General features: G+C 40.6%; 1 protein-coding gene across 2 annotated transcripts in view; it reads right to left on the bottom strand.

Annotated features, from left to right (window-relative positions):
- The window catches only part of LOC113147802 (A-kinase anchor protein 2), a 63,181-nt gene that overhangs the window by 4,584 nt on the left and 37,275 nt on the right, over positions 1–21,322 (bottom strand). For both annotated transcript variants that reach the window (XM_026339035.1, XM_026339036.1), the window contains 6 exons: positions 4,422–4,640; positions 3,521–3,883; positions 2,953–3,051; positions 2,750–2,851; positions 1,150–2,563; positions 732–910 (listed from right to left, as the gene is read on the bottom strand). In XM_026339035.1, coding sequence (XP_026194820.1) covers positions 732–910; positions 1,150–2,563; positions 2,750–2,851; positions 2,953–3,051; positions 3,521–3,883; positions 4,422–4,640 — 2,376 coding nt within the window. The remainder of the gene's footprint in view (positions 1–731; positions 911–1,149; positions 2,564–2,749; positions 2,852–2,952; positions 3,052–3,520; positions 3,884–4,421; positions 4,641–21,322) is intronic.

Genomic DNA, 21,322 nt, shown 5'->3' on the forward strand with positions numbered 1-21,322 from the left:
AAAGCAACAGTACAGAGTTAACACATGTGATATCATCATGGAGAAACAGTAGCAACATGAAAAAAACACCCTGCTGTGAAATGATCGTTTCATACATTCATACTTTCTATTGAATAGCTTGAGAATGAATGAATGCTATGACACAAATGTTTGTTTGTTACTGAGCAGGTTAAATATGAAGAAGTGAAGTTCTTCTTCTTTTCTTCCTTTCTTGAGCCATTTTGTGACACAATCATTTTTAACAGTGTAGTCTGCTAAATGGACAATAACGAAAAAAACGATATAACGATAGAGACAGGACAGAAATCCCCCTGCATCTAGGGCACTTTCATTTCCTGCTTCATGCAGGGAAAGTCCCTCTGGTGCTGTACAGTTTGCTCATGTTAAGAGGCCATGGATGGAAGCATTTACCCAATGACATTCTCAAATCCTAGGGAATCACATAACAGATATATATCACTGAGAAACCTTTTGGTATTTTTGTTGCATGTTTTCTGCACGTTTAGCAAGAATTTCTGTTTGTGAATAAATAGGACAGGTTCAGTTGAAGTTGATTTATTTAGAATAGCTGTTGGTGGTGGAGCTTATCCTCACTAATCCTAACTGCTGGCCAGTAAAAGTAAAAAATGTGTGTGTGTTGTGTTTGGCTTGATACACAGATCTTCTGTATAAAGAATATAACTAGTCTTCTTCTGCATGCCAATATAGTTTCACCACGTCTGAATACTTACACTGTTGTCCTCCATTTTCTCTCTCCTCTTCACCTTGTGCGATTCATAGTCCTCCATAAGAGTCTGCATGAAGTTTTTAGGTCGTGATCCTACAGAGTCCTCGCTGCCGGCATCAGATAGTGTTCCCTCTGAGGGTGAGGGAGAGACAGGAGGTGCAGGTCGAATCTTCTCGATCTTTCCTGCATGCACAAAAGCACAAACAGTTAAAGATGACATGATCTATGTCATCAAGTAAAAGTAGTTTATTAAAGCAATTAATTCCTTTATTATGTACCCATTGCTCACAATGGTAATTTTTACATGTTTATATTTAATAGGTGTAGTCTTCATGTTCAGCATCACAAACCAAATTCTGACATGATGATGGGGCTAGAGGACAGGTCAGTCTCTCTTGTGAAGTGTTGCAGTATTTAATAACCTGGTGTTGTCCTTGCTGTCAGTGTGAGTCTAGCTGGCAGGCTGTTGCTCTTCATCTTATCCACTGGGGAAATGGCAGCTTGCCGCATACTGGTCCTCGCAGGTCCATGACTGCTGCTGGAGCGGACAGTCACAACAGGCTGAGCTTCCCTCTGTTTCTTCAGCTCTTCCTCCCTCTGCTGAGCTGCCCGGATCTCCTCCTCGATCATGGACAAAGTTCGCTGTTTCTTGGAGCGCAGACGGAATGGGCCGCTAGCTGCCTCCACCTCGGGGCCTCGAGCTGCAACTGCTGTGCTACGCAGTTCAGCTGCTTCTGAGTATTTCTTGAAGTAGCCGAACTCTGGTTTCTCTGGGCTTGGAGGAGAAGGGGGACGGTAGACTGGGGTTGGCCTTGTAACCGGAGCTGCTGAAGCAGGAGCAGACGCTGGAGCCAGAGCTGAGGAAGCAAGTGCTCTGGCATAAGAGGACTGGATTTTGATTCTAGGGCCTCCATCTTTGGATCTCTGTGGTGGTGAGTTGGGTTGAGAAGGAGGTGAAGAAGGCGTGTGGACTTGTGGCTGCTGTGCTAGACTGGAGGACTGTTGCTGCTGCAGGGCCTGTTGTGATTCCAAGGGCTTCTCTTGGGAAATGACTCTTACCTCGGACTGCCTGTCAGGCTGAGGGGATGGGTTGGATGGAGCAGGACTGGAAGGCCCAGGCGATTGAAAGCTGGGAGCTCCACCAGAGGACACAGGGGAGGAAGACACTGGCACTGGGCTACTTGTAGAAGCTGATGATGGAGACACAGGGGTGCTCAGCTGTGAAGAATTTAATTCAGATGGCTGCCAGTCCTCCCCATTCTGAGCTGCCAAGGCATTTTGGATGGCATTCTGGACAAGCACCCCAGCATGGTACTCCAGCTCATCTTCTGTTGGACTGCTGGTGGTCTGACCGTTGACAGGAGTGGTGGGCTGTGGAGTAAGTGGCAGTGGGGTAGGGGGTAGCGAAGCCCCACTGTCAGAAACATTATCCAAGCTAAACACGGTAGTGTCCTGAGAGCGGACAGATAACTCGTCCAGTCCTGAGTCAGATTCCTCTGGGTGAAAGGCTGTGTGGAAATTACTCTTCCCTTCGTCCTCCTCACGCAGGATTGTCATTACAGCTCGCTCACAAGTAAATTCTCCTGCAATTCCTTCATAAGACCAGGTCACGTGACTCTCTCCCGTTTCTACACCAATGTCGCTGTTCCCTTGGTTGCCCTTCTTTGAGAAGGGTTTAGCAGAGTATATTTGAGGAGTGACGTCCTTCTTGGTGGCCTCCCCTTGCAGAAACTGCTTCCTGGCCGATGAGAAGTCAATCTGCTCCTCCACAATGTCCTCCTTTCTCATTATTTCTGGGTCAAAAGTCACCATTGTGGGAGGGCCTGACACCTGAGGCTGCCAAGAGGTGAGAGGATAGGAAACGTTAAGAAAAGCAAGAAGAGAGGGGAACAGTGAAATGTAACAACAAAAATCATGCTCAAATGAAATATAAAAGTTCAATAAAGAGCTAATACTAGTGCAAAACACAAACCAAATAACACTGTATGCTGCATTTGGTCTATCTAATACTATGTGTGGTACCTGTGTGTAAGCATAGGTATGATTCTGTCGCTGCTGTTTCCTCTGCTCGTATTTCCTGAGAGACTCAAGCTGCTCTGCATCCAGCTGCTCTTCCAAAGGAACCTTGAAAGAATGAATGAATCAGTGAAAGATTGTAGCAACCAGTTGGTTGTTTCATTGTGAGGTGAGTTGAAACTGAAAACCAAGACTGAATGGGAGGCTACCTCTTGAGGAGGGTTCCACCAGCGCTGAGCGATTCCAGGGTTTTTCTTCACTGCCTGGCCTCTGATCAGCTCCAGACGCTCACGTTCCAGCTCCTGAACCTGACAAGGTATAAAGAAAAGGATGATTATGCCCAAAGTACATCTCCACTAGCCTTCCATTAGCATTAGTTTTTCATTATACGTTAGAAAATATGCTTTTATTATGTGCATATTTATACTTTCATGAGACCACTACTGACCTTTGGCCACTGACACTCAAGATTACCACACAGTTTCAATTTCAAAATTAAATTTCAAATTTCAAAAATGTAATTTCTTTATTTTCATTTGATTTATTTATACATTTTAGTAGCAACCTTTTAAAACAACTTATTGTTCACATTTCTCTCATTACTCTAGCATTAACATTGGTTCACATATTTTTTTATAAATGTTGATAATTAATTGAGCAGAATAGAAATGCTGAGACTGGATTCTTAAACCCACATTACATCTTTTAAAGGAGAGTCTTCTTTTATACACTGCGTCTGAATATTGTTAACGCCTGATATCTTAGCTGACAGTTTACCTCCTCTGAGGGTCGTCTCCTTGTCACTCTGACCTGCTGCTCCTCTCCAGGGGTGAAAAGTTTTGCTGGACGTCTCTCCTCCTGAAACGCTCTCAGCTCAAACTTTGCCCTGTTGCGCCCCGACTCATCCATCTGCACATGCCCGTTGGTTCTCAGGGCAGAGTCCTCCTGGTGGAGGAATGTGGTCTGTCTCTGGCCCTCCACCATGATTGACTGGTGATTAGCAGGAGAGGAGGCTGACACACACACCGAAGGAGAGGTTCCGTCAATGCTGATGGGTTTGGTGTGTTCTGATGGGGATGAGTTTCCATTGGTAGATGTTTCTGAGGCTGCGTCTAACACTTGGTCTAGGTAACGGATCTCCTGGGGACACAAAAGTACATCATCAAATTAATACAATGTCTAATAGCTAAAAATGTCGGTCTACAGACGTGGAAAAAAATGTTGGTTGTTATTGCTAATTACAGGAAACACATGGTCAAATTATTTTGAATCTTTTCTAGCGGTACCATCTGTCCAGTCCAGTTTTATTAAACAAAACAGTTAAACCTCAACTCAAAAGCAATGTCTAGGTTTCATGAGGTAATTTTGATTAAAGTTTTATTTATTATTACTTTTGTAAGTTTCAAGTTATTTCAGTGAGCATTGTGCGTTTTTTTCTTTCTTTAATGGAAGGATACCAACAATTTTTTCCACATCTGTAAGTAGTCTTATATTATATTATATATATATATAAATATTGCTTATTGAAATATTGTCTTAATAGTTATGGATATTATATCATGTATTAATATATTATATTTGTTCCCTGGCACTGAGACATGTTCATTTATACAAACATACTGTAAATTGAAGTAACATACACCAGTTCATCTTTTTAGAGAAATTAGAATTATCCTACCTGCACAATCTCACTGTCAGGAGTCTCTGCTTTTGCAACTGCATTGTGAGGTTGGTTACTGGGACTGCTGAGGCAGCCATGTTGAATCTGCTGGCTCTCTAGTTCCATGGCTGCAGGCCTGTCAGTGATCACGTCGACCAATTCCTGGAAACTGACGCTCTTCAGGGATCGCTCTTTTGGTATTGTCTCACTAACATCCTCGGCTGGCTGCCACAATTTCTGTGTCAACAAACAGACAAAGGACAAGTGGTTCACAGATCAATTAAATTTAAATAATTTTCAAACATCAGAAATTATCAACGACCTGTTTAATTCTTTAGAAATGTCTGAGTTTTTTAAAACTCTGTAAGAAAACACACTCGCCTCATTCGCATCACACACATAAATCTGTCTGCATTGCAGTAGTATAGTGTATTAACTGCAGTTGTCTACAGTGTGTTCTGACTGGTTTCTACCACTAAGGGGCGCCAACTCCTGTGCAGCAGCAGCAGCTTCTTGTCAGGCAGCAAACACAGCAACCTTCTAAAGCACTTAATACTATTTCATCTTTGTACTAAGACTATCAAAGTCATGCAGATGCCATCTTGCACTCTGTGCTGTACTGTAGGTTTCTGTAGCTTAACTGTGAGAACTTCACATTGGTCTGTTACACACATTTCGTCTTGGTATCTTGCCAGGATGTGCTTTTCATAAAGAAGAGTCATTGATTAGGTTTTGGATCAAGTGCCAATAGTTGTTATAAGAGGAAGGAAAATGTCTAAACTTCTAAAACTCAAATTTCCCTAAAGATCTGTTGCAACTAATTGTATAACTGCCAGACAAAGTAATAAATTGACAAAATGTAATAAATTTCCTTTTGAAAAACTCCCAGTTGGATTTGTGTTTGTAGTCTGAGACGCTGCATAGATCATTATCAGACATGTGACTTTAGCTAATAAAATGTGGGAGTTTTAGCTTATGATAGAATTAATATGTTGATGAACAACTGTTACTCAGTAAATCATTACAGAAAACTATAATACGCACTTGTTAAGCAATAATCACCAGCTAATTAAATATTGTGATGTTACATTAATCATTTTAATACATCAATCATCAGATTTTATAAATTATTTTTATTTTCTAAAATGTTTTTCCCTATTTGTAAGTTGACAATCTGACTTGTCTATCAATAAATTCACAAACAGGAGATGAGTATCATGTTAGAGGACATTGGCGTGCAAGGATCAAACCTGTGACCTTTCATTTTAACCATGAAGCTGACACATTCCAGACCCACTATTATCGAGCAGCTACATTCACACACGCACTTTCTTTATTGACATTTCCGTTTCTGTAGGAGCCACTAACAAATACTCTATTGACTTACTTACACCTCTACTCTAAGGATGTGTTTACTACCATGAGGAGCTATTTGCCTTGTAACCTGTGATTCTGTGTGTAGGTGTGTGAGTGTGCGTGTGTGTGTGGTGGGATATAATGAGGATCAATGAAATAGTCAATTGTTCAGTTAAAACACACACAGCTATACCCAGGAAGTCTTAGCTTTTTACTACCTCTAGACTGACTGCCAGACTTCTATTTAACTATATTTATATGGATATTTACATACATGAGGTGTTTCTGTTTCTGTTTTAACTAAACAGAGTATCAGCATGAAAGAGGTGACATCTTTATCTTCTCTCTCTCTCTTTTTTTTTTTAATCTCTTCTTTCCATCTTTACTCAACTTTCTGCATGCTTTCCTTCCTCTCTTGCTTCCCATGTCCTCTCTGGGACTGTTTAAGTGAAAGAACAGTGGTCAGTGAAGTCACATGGTGGATTATAAGATACTGTCTCTCCTCAAAAAGCCTTCACTTCTCTCTAATACTGCCCCACACTCCTGTCTTCTCCAGCCATCTTGCCTCACCCTCCTTTCTCTGTTTACCAAGGTAAAAAGTACTCTCTGAGGCCATTGATCTGACCTTTCTTGTTCAGTCACATGCAAATTCCTCCCTTTAAGTTCTTACAAACTCAAATGTCATATAAGAATAAACAGATCTTTTTTCAAAGTAATACCACACAAATTTCGAACTCAAGCTGGAAAATCTGTGAATTAGAACAAAATACAAAGCACAGCTCAGGCTGACAATCTCACATGTGATCAGTCCACAATCTCTCATTGCTGGTCAATCGATAGATCACCTCATTTTATGTCGTCCTACTCCTACATGCAAACTTTACTTGATAATATCAAAGAGCATAAATAATGTGGATCCATGAAATTAAATGGGAATTATTAGACCATAAAATGACAAGGAAATAATCAGAAAAGCCCATTAGAATTTCCCACAGACTAAGTTATGTCTTGAAATCTCTTGTGTTGTTTGACTAACAGTCCAAACAAATGTGCGCTCTACCAAATAGTTGCTGAAATACTGCAGTGTAGACAAACATGGTGGATCAAACAATCTGATTTTACAACTGCTCACGATGCTTATTGAAACAGAATTTCTTAGCATTTTGTTAAGTTCAAGCTATTTTATCAACTTTTAATGTCAGAAGAATCCTTTGTTACTGACACAGAACATTCCAGAAATATTTTAACTACTGTAGTTTTATCCTTTTTTCTTTCATCTCCACTTAGTTTTCTTTGTATTTCTCATGCTTCCCATCAACAAGTCAGATGACGTCTCACCCACTGCATGTCACTAGCATCCACCATGTGAGGACCAGATAGCACTTCTATTTACACCCTCACACAGATGAGGTCTTCTGTTTTGTTATATCTGACCCACTGTCTATACTGTGTGTGTGTGTGTGTATGTGTGTGTAGGAATGTCTGGATGTGGGAGTGTGTGTCCAACAGGACAGTACAGAGGGGGAGGATATCCTGTTACTGCCTCAGGAAAACAGTACTACAGTACAGGAATGTCTCATATGCAGTGCTGCTCTGCTACACACACGAGTGTGTGATTGTAGTTGTGCAGTGGTGCATGCACGTGTAAGTGTGTGTCTTTATAAAGTGTGTGTGTGTGTGTGTTTCTGACTCTCACTGAGGTGAGCTGACATTCCAGGCATAACTAGCTGTCCTCAAGGTTTGGACTCTAACGCTTGTGATGAGGGACACTGTACACTCTGCCTGGCCACTTGAAAAGCAAACAGGATGCATGTGTAAAGGGGCATTTGTAAATGTGTGGAAAGAAACCATGTGACTACATTACATACATGTAATTCTGAATGAACGCCCATCTTAAAAAAAAAAAAACACCTGAATGTTGTATTACCTTTGGACCAGAGGTTAAGTCCACATTTACATGTAAAAATACATAAATGTTTGTGTAACATTTAAATGAATGTGAAATATGGTGTTAACAGTCCCACACCCTCACCACAATGATGTGTTAGCTGTGTGTGTATTTTGGATTTTTCCAAGAAAGGAAAGAAAATAACCCATAGCAAACACATTTATCCTAATTTGCACAACTGTGCTGCTGGGGTTAGATCTCAGCAGTGGAGATTACAACCAGTACAAGGCTGGTAGGAGTTTGGTTGACAATGTTCAGATGATCAGTGAACATTAGGTTGGCGTGGTTCAGTTTAGAGTTTGGGTGTGGATGTAAAATTGATGTTTAGGTGATGATTAACTGATTATACAGTTAGGATTAGGATTATGTTTAAAGCTGGGTTATTTGTTATTTGTTGTTATTGTACCAGTTGTTAGTTTTCTCTTTTAGATTCATAACTTTAGGAAACAAATGAAGATTGTGCCAAGTACCGTTTAAGGTTAAGGGTATAACTGTTGTTAAGTGTTATGGTTAGTATTATCATCAATTCAATAGAAAGTCATAACTACCGTAATATAATACAATATAAGTCGATCTCAGTTAGCTACAGCCTTCTGTATAACTGCTGTCTCATTCTCTGCCTGTTGCCATTCCAATCACATCTGGAAATGATTATGCTGACTGTGACGCACACACACAAATAACAAACACACATATGCACACACACACACACACACACACACACACACACACACACACACACACACACACACACACACACACACACACACACACACAAACGCAAACACAAACACAAACACACACACACACACACACACACACACACAAAAACAAACACAAACACACATGCCTGAAACTCAGGGGGGCTTTGTAAGCTAGAATTTACCAGAATGAGAATACACCCCGACTGGAAGTTACCACTATCTCCCATCTCACTGACTTTTGGTTTCTCTCTGTCTCACATACAAATTAATTTTCCCTGCCCCCAATTCTACAAGTTAAACATAAAAGCCTGATAATGTATGTATGCACATACACACACATGTATCTGTGTAACCCAGTGTAGTCACTGTTCCCGGCTCTGTTTCCTCATTAAATCTGATCCTGTATAGTAACTGGAGACTGCTGCAGGTTTAGCCTGGCCTTTTAATATCTAGATAGCCTAACTTGTGAACACACAGGTCAAACAGTATTAAGACATTTTAGAGATGCTGAATAACAGAAATGGTACAGCACTGACAAACTAACTGGTTGGCAGTGCTAGCAGACAGACAGGTGGGCTGACACAGGGAGCTAACAGCTGTGATAAACACGTCAGAACAGAGGAATCAGTTGAGTCTACAGGCCAAAGTGAAGGCTAAGTGCGCACATTCTGTGGTCACAACATTATGTTGCAACATCTGGATAACCTTGCTACAGTGCCAGAATCTCAGATTTCAGATCAATACAACATAAAAAATTGGACTCTAAAGTCACATGTGGGTGTTGCTGTTTGGACTGGTTTGAGTTGGTTACAGCAACACTTCTTTCTCTTCATATTGCTGTATTACAGTTCACACTTCCCTATATAGTCAACGTTTCAGTGAATTTAACCTTGGAGAACACATTTGTGGTTAGAAATTGTAAAATAGTTAGAACCGTTCAATTTACTCATATTCACCATATATAATCATCTATTTTTCCTGTCTTCTTTTCCCCAATCGAATTAAGATAGTGTATAATCTAAAAAAAACAGACATGCCCCAATACCTTTAATGGTAAAACACAACGTCATACATGTCCACAAATTTAAATGGGGTTAGTACTCACCGGCTCCTCTGCTTCTCAGCAATAGATTAGTCTATTTCAGTGATGTCAGTACATCCATTGTTTAATTTCCAAAAGGAAGTTTCTTTCAGTTCTGTAATATTATTTCTAAGTCTTAAGTACTTCTACCATGCATGTGCGTCTTCCTATCTTACGCTCTGTTCACTTCAGCCCAGCTTTGGTCTGTCCTGTTCCAGATAGTGGGAGTGCCGGACTTTTCCGTGGCCAAGCCTTTTCCTCCTCTTCTTCTCCTCCTTTTCCTTCCCTCTCGTCTCTTTCCTCTCCTCCACAAAGCTCCTTTCTCACTAACATTCCTGCCAACTGCCCTGCAAGCTGTGATGTCATAGGCTAAGTGTATGAATGTGTACGTGTGCGCATTTCTCCAGATGCCCTCATGCACAAAGACCTCTACTGTGCAGGCCCTCGTGCATACAGACACACACACACGAAAAACATCCACTTTGTGGCTCCCTGCTCCTCCCTTCCTGTGTAAGACCACTCATCGAACTTCTCTTTAACCTACAACTCTTGAAAAAACTGAAGAGAGAAAAGGGCGATGATGAAGAAATGATGACTGAGGAGACACAAGGAGATGATAAGAGGGGAATGCTATTTTTGTCTGTCATCATCGCTATGGGACTGTTGACTCAGTCTCATGCGGATTGTAGTAATATATCAGCTGTATTCACCTTTTATTAAAAATTTAATGAAGCCTGTTGCCTCATCCTCCTTTAAAGTTACACACCTCAATATGTTTCATTATGTGCTTTTATGGGAAAATTCTTTTTTTTGTATTTAATTTAAATGTGGGAGTTGTGTGAAGATGTGTCTGTGTTGTGGGGGCATGTACATGTTGGGACACAAGATCACACTAGTGGAAACAAGAGCTAACATGAGTCATGGTTTACTTTCTCTGCTTGCAAGCACTACATTGAAACACATTGGAACTGGAAACACTTTCCCTGAATTTACAAGAGCAATTAGTGATAATGATGTTAAATGATAGAGGACAGTGCTACAAGCAAGGTGCAGATGACAGAATGCATTGCAGCAATTAGGACTATAAAACTTTCTTTCCTGTAGCTAAGTAAGCAAAAAAAAAAAAGCAACACAGTTAGAAGATTTGTTACTGTATTAGTATGAATATTATTTTTGCTCTATCATGACTCTTTTCACATCTCTACAGTAAAAACCTAACATTTTGTTGAGGACAATAAACTGGAACAGCTCTTGTACACATTAAGGGGCTGTGTCAGACACTGCCCCCAATATTTCTTCTCTTTCAAAGTTGTTCACACAGGAGCCCCCTAGTAGCCGAATGATTACTACACATGCCACGTAACTGCATCACCCCCAATTCTACTCCACCGGGGCACCTTTGAAGCATATCATACCCCGTCTCTTCTCCCATGTATCATGTCTGCATCCTTACCAATATTATCAAATACCCATAACATAACTAGGCCAAAAAATGTACAAAGAAACAGAAGTAGAACTTACCAGCACTCTTCTAACTTCAGGACAAATGGCTAATTAGCATGTTTTGGCATTTTGGTGGAGAGGAGCATGGTGGTCCAGAGGTCAGAGAGGTTATCCTACTCTAAAGCCACAATGAATGCTGAAGCTGTGTGTCCTGTCAAAATGACAGATGAAATAGCATCCCTCCACATCGAAATGTGGATTTCACTGACTTCAATCCAAGAAATGCTCCATGTGTTCAAGCTATATCGTTATACCCATCCTTTTAAATTGTCCTTTTCGATTGTTCTTGTTTAAAGTGACAAATAACAAGTATCTAGTGAGTTTCCAGGCTAGAAATAACACTGAGCCATATGACGAAGGGAAATCGGTCACAGAAAATTGGGACAGTAACCCAATTATTGCATATCCACTGGGGAGTTTAATTCCTGGATGGGTTGTAACACACAAATGGTCATTATGTCTGTGCTTGCGATTTATAGAGGGAAGAATTAACAACTATAAAGTCCAGTAGAAAGCTGTGTGGCAAGAATAAGAGATTTTGGTAGAGAAAGACAATCACATACTGAGGAAAACAGGAGCTATGCGTGAATACAGTATGTGTATCTGGGTCAACACTATTAGGTCAATAAAAAGCAGCGCCCAGAGCAGACTTATGCCATAAAAGTAGATCATGATTGATCAGGAACACAGTGAATAGCACACTTAAACACTGCACACAAGGGCATAGCTACACATATTATACAGTATAAATGTAAACATACAACAAGTATACAAAATTTTTATCAAATCACATTTGAGTTTTCTTCGTATCTAAATAATCTTTCAGTAATTAGATCATGTCCTGAGTCGGTAGGTTTTGGGTTTGGGGATTCATAAATATGCAGGACCATAAAAGAGCAAGCTATAAAGTTTTCAAAGTCACCTTTTGACCATTTAAGAACTAAAAGTGAATTTATCTGTGAACATTCAAAGTCCTGTTTCCATGCTATAAAAAAAAAAGAAGTAATCTGCTTTGCTTACGTCCAGCAGAGCCTGCTCTCTTAACACTACCAATCTAAAATACATGTATTACTAAAAACACTCAAGTCTTGCTGGATGAAGCTAGTGATAATGCACCATAAGATGGAACACTTTTTAAGAAACTGAAACAAAAGATTGTGCAAAGTAAAGGAAGAGACTGATAAATAAAAACTTTTCACAGCTCAGAGGTTATCTAAACAGGAAACCAGGAAGCTGAGCTAACTTGTATCCAAGGAAATGGCCATCAGCACAGGACGTACACCAAAAACTACACCAAACCACCTGCGCTAGAAAACACACAAATACAAACTACAAGCAGCATGCTCTAAAGGTCAATTTGGTTGACATTAGGTTAAATTCAAAAACTAGATGAGCCATGTCAATATAAAAAAAAAAAAACTATGAAAATAAAGCAGCAGGACATTGGATTAGTATACAGTTTATTACATTTTATATTAAAACAATTGAGATCATGTTAAATCTAAAGGGTTAGAAAGATGGCCACAAACCCACTCAACAGTTCACATCCAAGCAGAATCAATTAAGTTAATTTCCATGCCAGTTTATGAAGCACTAGCATAATAATGTCAGTGTATCTGCTACATACACAGACACACCATCAGAATGGCAGTATATTCCAATACTGCAAAAGAAGAATAATGAAGGTCATTTTCACCTACCCATTGCCACAGAACTTGAAACAACAACCAGACAGAAATCATGTTAAGATGTCTTTTTAAGGTTTCAGTTTTAAGGAGGTACGCACTTGGTGTCTGGACTCATGGCAGCTATTTGTGTCCCTGTCGAAGCCTCTCATGACACCAGTCACATACAACCCCCCACCCCTCCATGGAACAGGAACAAAGGGGGCCGACAGACGCTTCAGTGAGACTATCCAGGCTGAATACTAATGGTGCACGTCTCAGACACACACACACACACACACACACACACACACACACACACACACACACACACACACACACGCGCGCTCAGAGATGGAGGGTTCTTCTTAAGCAGAAAGGTCTGTAGTCAGAGAGTGTGACCACTTGTGTACATAAGTTCTCCAAGCTCAGGACAGAGAGCCAAATTAACACTCCTAGCACAAGATCAGGACTAACTGGGACAAAACAAAGTCAAGCAGTAACAGTGAACAACAATCCATTATTCTCCATGCCGTTTCTTTCTTTCTGATCTGTATGTACAATAATATTTCACACTGTGAAACTAAAACAAAAAGTACTTTGCTGGGCTGTTTGCCCAGTGAAATTGTGCACTTTGTGTATATTATGTTACGGTTAATGCACTGCAAGGTAGTCAATGTTGCAATAGAAACTCTTTTTAAGGCCTTTATATATACAACAATAATTACAATTTGCCATCTATAATACTGCTTTTACACAGCTACTGCATGTAGCCAAGACATGACTCATAAGACATTATGACTGTATTAGTACTATTATTGATCAACCTAAGTAACTTAAGGAGAGGCACACACATACTAAAAAGCTAAAAAGTGTAAAACATTACATTAATGAGCATCAAGTCAACAAAACTGACTGGAGATCTTTAATCAGATAATTATGGTAAGATATTACAGATGTCTGAGGACGCAGTGCTGTGACTAATAAACACAGCCACATATGTGTAATCAGACAACATATGCACCATATATTGTGAAAACTGTCATTGGGGTGAATCTATATGTGGTTATTTAGAGAGCCAATTCTCTTTCCTTCCTCCCCTGGTTATGTTATCAGACCAGCTCTAGCAGGACACAGCACAGCCAGCCATTATTCCTTTTGTTTCATATCAGACCACACACACAAACACACAGTCAAAGCAACTCGATGACCACAACCATTTCAATGCACCCTGTAGTATGCCAAGTATACTGCAAAATGTTCCCAGTCACACAAACAAGCAAAAATTAACCAAGAAACTACTTACCCAGTTTAAGTACTTATTCAGTTCATTAACTGCTAAAGCTAATTAAGGATAACTTGCAAAGAAGTCTATTACTAACTTAAGTTACCTCAACAGACAATTATGAGCATCTGTATAATCAGACAGATAATCAGGATCAGAAATAATGTTAGGGATGCTGCTTCTTTTACTATCTACAGTACTCCCTAATTTCTGTCACATTTAATGTTACAGGTAGCAAACAGTTAATTAATTATTAGATAATTTGTTAACATGACACACAAGACAAAACACATCCTGGCAAGCCTCATTAGGTAATTAGTTAGCTGGGCACCTCTACATGTTGCATAATGAATAATAATTTGTCAAATGTAGCATGTTTAGATTGCATGCCAGAACTAACACAATCTGTAATATTAGGTCTTAATGAAATGTTGAGTTAATATCAAGGATAGCTAATCTTAATAAGCAAACTATGCAAATTAAAACTATACAACACTGCTACTATGGTGAACTTGTGTCTCAGTTTATTATCCCAGCATGCTCTTCTTTGGCATTGAATTAAATTGATTGATCATGTAACAGATTTTTTGCTGTTTCTAAAAATAGCACTTCATCTGTACATTTTAATGTTGCTCGGCTAAAGCTGAACCAGTCTCAGCAGAGTAAAAAAGAGACATGTCATGGCTGCAGTTTTTTTGCAGCCATCAGGCAGAGCATATTAACACTGTTGTGCTAGCAGAGTGAACCTCTTCCCAGTGTTATAGTATTAACTATCTCTGCTCTGCCTCACACTGAGAAAAGCAGTGTCTTAATCACCTGTCTATTTCCAGAAGCTAGCTCATTAGCCAGCAGTATTTAGACACAGGAAGAAAACAGCCTGTGGCAGCATAATGTCTGACACTAACAATTGCAGTATTTTCTATTCATGTACTATTTACATGTATTTTTTTTATTCAGTGCCACATTATTTTCAGTGGTTTCATGGGAATAACATGCATTCAAGTGCCCATTTGTCTGTCATATCATTATGAATGAGGAATTATATTTATCATTATGAACAAACATGCAACCAGAGAATTAGGATTACATGATCTGCTATGAGAACTGCTGATTAGCTTTAAGCTGAATTCATTCATTCCCATCTGTGGAAGTGTACATGTTAGTGCTGCATGAACCAATTGCCTCAAGTGGTTCACTCCTCTAGTGCATATCTAAAAAATATACATAGATGAAATGAACATAAAGGTTTTCATCCTGTTCCTGAGAAGATTTATTTATTTATTAACTTAGTTCAGCTCTAACAGTTATCCTTCATTACTTCACCACTGCACATCTTATGAAGCTTTTAACCGAAGCTTTTACTGAAGCGTTATAATTTATTGATTCCCCAAACAATCTTTTAGCAATCTGTAAGCACATTATCAAGCTGAGACAGTTACTGCCACAAACATACAGTAAAATCCTAACCTTAAAACAGACCCATGCTGAAGTGACAGTTGGCCAAAATGACATTGCCACCTAAAAATGCACCAACTCTGATGGTCCGCAGCTCGGCTGGTTTCTTGCAAGTATAAGAAACACAACACCCATGAAGAGGACAGCGCCCCAAGCCCCCCTCACACATTCTGTAACACCTAAAACCCAAATGGTATGCTGACATTCCAGTCTAACGCTGGAATGTGATAAAGAGACCGCTGGTGCTTTTCACCACTGTGTTATGAGATGAAGCCCTAACATTAAAGGTCAACTTCTCTGCTGATTTCCAGCAACTACAGATACAGAATCTGCTTTACTTTTTAATCTTGTTTATTGCACATACTTAAGATAAAAATGAAGGTAATTCATCTTTCTCTGCTCCTGTCAGAAAAGTATAAGCCAATTCTGGTGTGTCTTGTTCTAAGGTAGTTTGCTTATCGTCTATTTTGTGTACTTTTGCACTACATTTCCACTGTTTATGTGGGTATTTGTTGTAAACACATTTATACTAGCAGGTGCTTTGTGCTTTGCTTTGTGTTAAATGAATGACTTCTGTTGCACAGTACAACAATGGTTGGTGGATGTTGTGGACAATAGTGGGTGGTGGGGGTTGTGTAATGGTGGCCATCACATGGCTGGGTTGTATTGTTGCATTTCCTGCATCTCTCCAGACCCCTTCCTCTCTGGAATACAAATACCAAAACATGGGACAAAATACCTTTCTAACATGGAATGTGACAAGAAATGACTCTTTGACCCTGTAAAGTACTTCATTCAAATATTTTTCTTTCATTGTCTTTTTGAAGGCAACGACCTCAACATGATCTGGCAGTAAAGGCCCTGGATCCTTTACATTATGACAAATTAATTAGAGAAAAAGGTCAGTTGAAGACCTCATAACTACTCCAAATCTAGCCTGGTTTAACACCCATGTATCAACACCCACATCTCAGATCTGATTGGATATTCAAATGGTTTAGTTTGGTGACCCAGTTGGAAAAACAAGTGTGCCAATCAAGGCTTTGTAGGTAGGATTAAGAATGAGCACGTCATCTTCCTGTGCCAGCGTCAGAATCCATTGCAATCAAAGTTTGACTTGGATGAGACTGACATCACCAACTCCAGTTAACTATATTTAACAAATTACTTACTACTCACAAAACAAAACAATAAACATAATATTAGGCTGAATAATGAAGTAAAAACAAAATGAGAAGTCTTTAGTCCAAAGCTAATTCAAAACCATTTCAACCAAAGCCAAACACAAGGGACTCAGCTATAGTACATTTCCTTTTCTGGTTACATGACAATTGAGACTTTTGGATTTTTATGACTAGAAAACGAAACGACAACAAAATGACAAAAGCATTTAGGCACTGAAAGTGCCTTCATTCCTTCAAATCTGCTCTTCTAATACTGTGTCAAGGTGACTTCCTATTGCTGCATTACCACTGAAGAAGAAATGAGACGATAGCATTAGACACACACAGACGCCGCTGTGTCCCTTCATAACTTTAGTTGTCATCTACTCACATGGGTGAAACAAAAATAGCCACAAAGTGTCATTCACACTCTAAAGAGCCACTTAAAAGTCCAGTGCTCTAAAAAATGCACAAACATGAAAAGGCTTTGTTTAGATGCCGGGAAAATTATTTTCAAGGCTCAATTTAATAGTTGTCCTGAGGGGCAATCACATGATTTCCACCAAGACCCAAGCCACATGTTTTCTTTCCTATTCATGTTATCGACTCATTGTCAGCTGATAAAGCACACACATTACATATGTGAACTGAAATGTGACAAAATATTGTTAATCATCCGCAGTGAGATACAACTCAAAGGACAAACACAATTGTCTAACAGTGTCATTACTTTCTGTCTGACAACCACTTCATCCAATAAAACAAGGCAGAGTATCACTCTCTTCCTGGAACACAGCCAGTGGAGGCCCATCAACAGATCGGCCATTGAAAGGCCATCGGCCAGTTAATGTCAACAATAGTTCGAGCCGTGTGAGGCTGAACAGACTTCCTACTAGCTTTCACCTCACTCCCACCCATTTTCTCCACATGCTGCTCCAACTACTTCCAACAAACAAGAACCTCTGCACCACCCTTTATCTCTCCTTGCACCCTATTGTCTCTAGTTATCATGCTGGTGTCTCTCCTTTCATGTCACCTTCATTACCTCATTGCCATTTCCAGCAGCTGTGCAGTCTTGGTTTGGCAAGATTTAGCAGCATCATCAAGCACACAGTTTTTATGTAACCTATCTGTGATAGTGTCTGCGAGTGCTTTCTGGGAAGAGGGAGAGGTTTACAGGAAGAAGACATCATTGATAACTTTGTTGTTCCTGCTGGTGTTCTCACACACTCCACAGTGCTGAGAGGGAAGGGAAGAGACAGAAAATGTTATTCCCACAAAGCACACACGTATCATACAAACACAAGAAACCTTGAGCTACACTAACAGGCACCCACTGCCTCAATAGGGGATTCAATATATGGCAGGTACCTCTTGTTATTGACTATTTCAGTTGGAGAGCAGGCTGTGATGTTTCTGTCCCCGGGCTTAGCAGAGGTTATTGGCAACACTCTGTCTGAATTGGCAGTTTGCTGCTTCGCTTCATTATTTCCAGAATTGCTAGAAATTTCAAATGGTGACCAAACAAAACAGTGAGCCTAGATGTTGAGCCTTTCTAAAAAGAGAGTGCGCAATAAAAACTGACTTACACGTCAAACGCGATATTGTCTACCTGTCTATTGTCTATTCTGAATCATTCTAATCGAACCTAAGCAGATTTTCATCAGTTGATTATTTCAGCCTTAAAGTTTACTACATCACGTGGATGCTCCAAAAAAAGATGAAACGAGTGAAGTTCTGTGTTTTTCATCTTAATGTTTGTTGCGTCATCTTGCCAGGTGGCTATGTTTGCCTGTGTTATGAGAAAATGCAGTGTAAACTTGGTGCAAAATAAATAAAAGCTGTCAACTCCAAGACTGACTAGAAATGAAATGCAAGAAATACACTCCAAAGAGACTTGCTTCATTTCTGAGGTTGCAAACACTGCGTCGGTCTAGTACTGGTCAGCTGCACCCAGGCAAAAGTCTGTAAGTCCACAGTGAGGTAAAATCAATCCCCAAGATTGAAAGCAAGAAGGAAACATGCCCAAGAAAAGTGACAGTTACTTTGATTCAGGTTATTTTGACAACAGCTACTATACAAGATTGACATTTGGTAAATACAACAGATGGATATTTTACTGTAACATCATTGCACCAACAGAACTTATAGGTTGTTTGAATGGCTTGAGATTCCAACTTTAACTCTGATTAAGATATTTTTCCAAACTAAAAATGCCTCTGATTTGTTTACCCAGCATCAAGAGGGAAGAAAAACCCAGAGGCCAACGCCATTTAGCATGGTAATGTCCATCCCCCATTGACAAGAACATGAACATGGTTAAAGTCTGAAATCAAAGAAGTACAAGTTGCTTGGCAACAGCTACAAGCAAAGAAAAGGACTGAAAAGTGGGCAAAAGAAAATCTGGTGCAAAGAAACAAAGTCTGGCTTCAGGTGCCTTTTCACTGAACGTGTGCCAGCTGTCTCTTTGTTTTGATGGGCTCCTTCTCCGTGACTCGCCAGATCACTGACTTCCTCCACTTTTCAGCCAAGGGTGGAGTTGAAAGTGCAAGCACTGCCAGTTGACCGTGACCTGAGGCTTTCTCAAGGGCTTCTACAAGAGCGGGAGCATGTCCGCTGTATGTTCGCCTGTGTTAGTCCATACTAACGCAGCTTACTGGTAATGTGAAATGATAAAGATAGATAGATAGATAAAGATCCATTATGAGTGGTTAAGCTTAAAGATATAATCACAATCGAGTGTGATTATACTGCGTATGACAGAAAACAACAAGACTATCAATCTGGAAAGCAGGTTTTAGTCATTCCTGGCCGAGCTACAGTGATGCAGAGGAGAAAGAGGAGCAAAGGAGACACACAGAGAGAGAGAGAGACTGCAGCAGGCAGTCTGGTCCAGTGACCTCCTCTGGATGTCCCTCTCTCTCAGGAGAGGAGGGTGCAGTATCCAGTGTCCTCTTTACTTTCAAACCAATCAGTGTAATTACAGACTCTGTTTCTATGAACTAGCACATCCAGACATGCAGAGTAACTACGAATAAAGTCCAATGCACCCCTCAACACACACACACACACACACACCCTCCATCTAGGTACACTTTCAGTGGATGTCGCTCTTTTGAATCATGCTCAGTTCAGAAACATGAATGATGTGTTTTAAGCAGCAGCTTAGTTTTAATTCCTCTCTCTGTACCTGTGTGGTGAAGCGCTGATCTCCAGGAGCTCCTTACGACCGACTCATCACCGGCTAATAACCGGGATTAGTTTTTAACGGCGGAGGCGTACCCGACCTGCCCACAGATACTTCTAGTTTCTCCTTCGTCTTCTTCAACGTTGATGTCGGGGAAAGAAAAAGAAAACTGCTGCACCACCGGACGGCGGGACGTTAAATGAGGGAACGGGACGAGGGAAGTCACGGGACGGAAGCCTGTGAGCCCGCGGTGGTCCTAACGGTAACGGCTGCCGCTCAGCGGGATGACTCCGACTGCGAGTCCGACTCTCTGTCTCTCTGCTGCTGCTGCTCTTCTTCCTCTCTCTCTCTCTCCCCCTCCCTCCTCTTCCTCCTCTCTCTCTCCGGGCACACGTTGAATAATGCAGGGCAGTGTTTTCTGTGTCGTTCCAGAGACGACCAGGGAGCGAGCCGCCACAATGAGGCCGAGCAGCGCGGATCACGTTACCGCCTTTCATTCACGTATCGAGCTGCGAGGCGCTGGGACCGACCGCAGCCAGCACCCAGCACCCAGCACCCAGCAGCCAGCACCCAGCACCCAGCAGCCAGCACCCAGCAGCCTGCAGCCTGCCCTGACTGTCCTGACTGCTCGTCTCCCCCTCTCTAATGAGCCCAGGTGGCGTTTTTCAGAGAAACAACGACAAACAGAACCGTCCAGACCAGGATCACAGGCGGAGACTCCGTTTACAAGGAGCCCTTAAGACACATCCTGCTCTTGAACAGGAGCCTCTTTAGATTTAGTCACATCATAACATCATAACATCAGCCGGCCCGCTAGGTTAACAGGGGACAAGTTGAGGAGACTCGTTTTATTAAGTTATTAAGTCATAGTTTAAGAAACATAAAGAAAAGAAAACTGATGATCTGGTAAAGTACTATTGCTGGTGCAACCCTACTTCCTATAGTGTTAAACTGGCTTGATTCCCTCAGACAAGGCCTTAACAGGATATTATTACCTTTTCCCTTACACCTTACTTGTATATCTTTTGTCTAAATGTATGAATTTTGCTTTTGAGATGTCTTTTTCTCATGTACACAAGACCTCGTTGCAAAAGAGAGACTTCTTTTTAAAGTCTTAAGGATAAATTCAACAGGTCTGCTCATTTAATTTCTTGACTTGCCCGCTCTACAGTGCCTACAGACAGTACATATACACATATCTCACATACTCGGGCTGTACTCAGCTGAAATGTCAACAACAGTGGCAAAATGATTGTGTGTGTGTGTGTGTGTGACACCTGTGCCACGGTTTTAAGCAGTTGTAAACAACTTACAGCTTGTCCTTGTCTCCTCTCTTTGTGTGCTGCGATTGCCTTGTCCTTCCAGTGATGTGTGCTTCACATATTTATAATGATACTTTTCCAATTGAGTTAGTTTTTTCAGAACACACACTATTATAGTAGTGGTCCAAAAGTAGTAGCCCCCAAAAAATGGATGGTGGAAAATAAAAAAGTGATCAACTTGTCCCCTATCTATAACCACCTCATGAAAGGTTTCCTGGCAGATACACTGATGTAGTCATTCACTCTGGCAA

This window comes from Anabas testudineus, chromosome 22 (genome assembly GCF_900324465.2).
Source record: "Anabas testudineus chromosome 22, fAnaTes1.2, whole genome shotgun sequence".
In the NCBI taxonomy this organism is placed as follows: domain Eukaryota; kingdom Metazoa; phylum Chordata; class Actinopteri; order Anabantiformes; family Anabantidae; genus Anabas; species Anabas testudineus.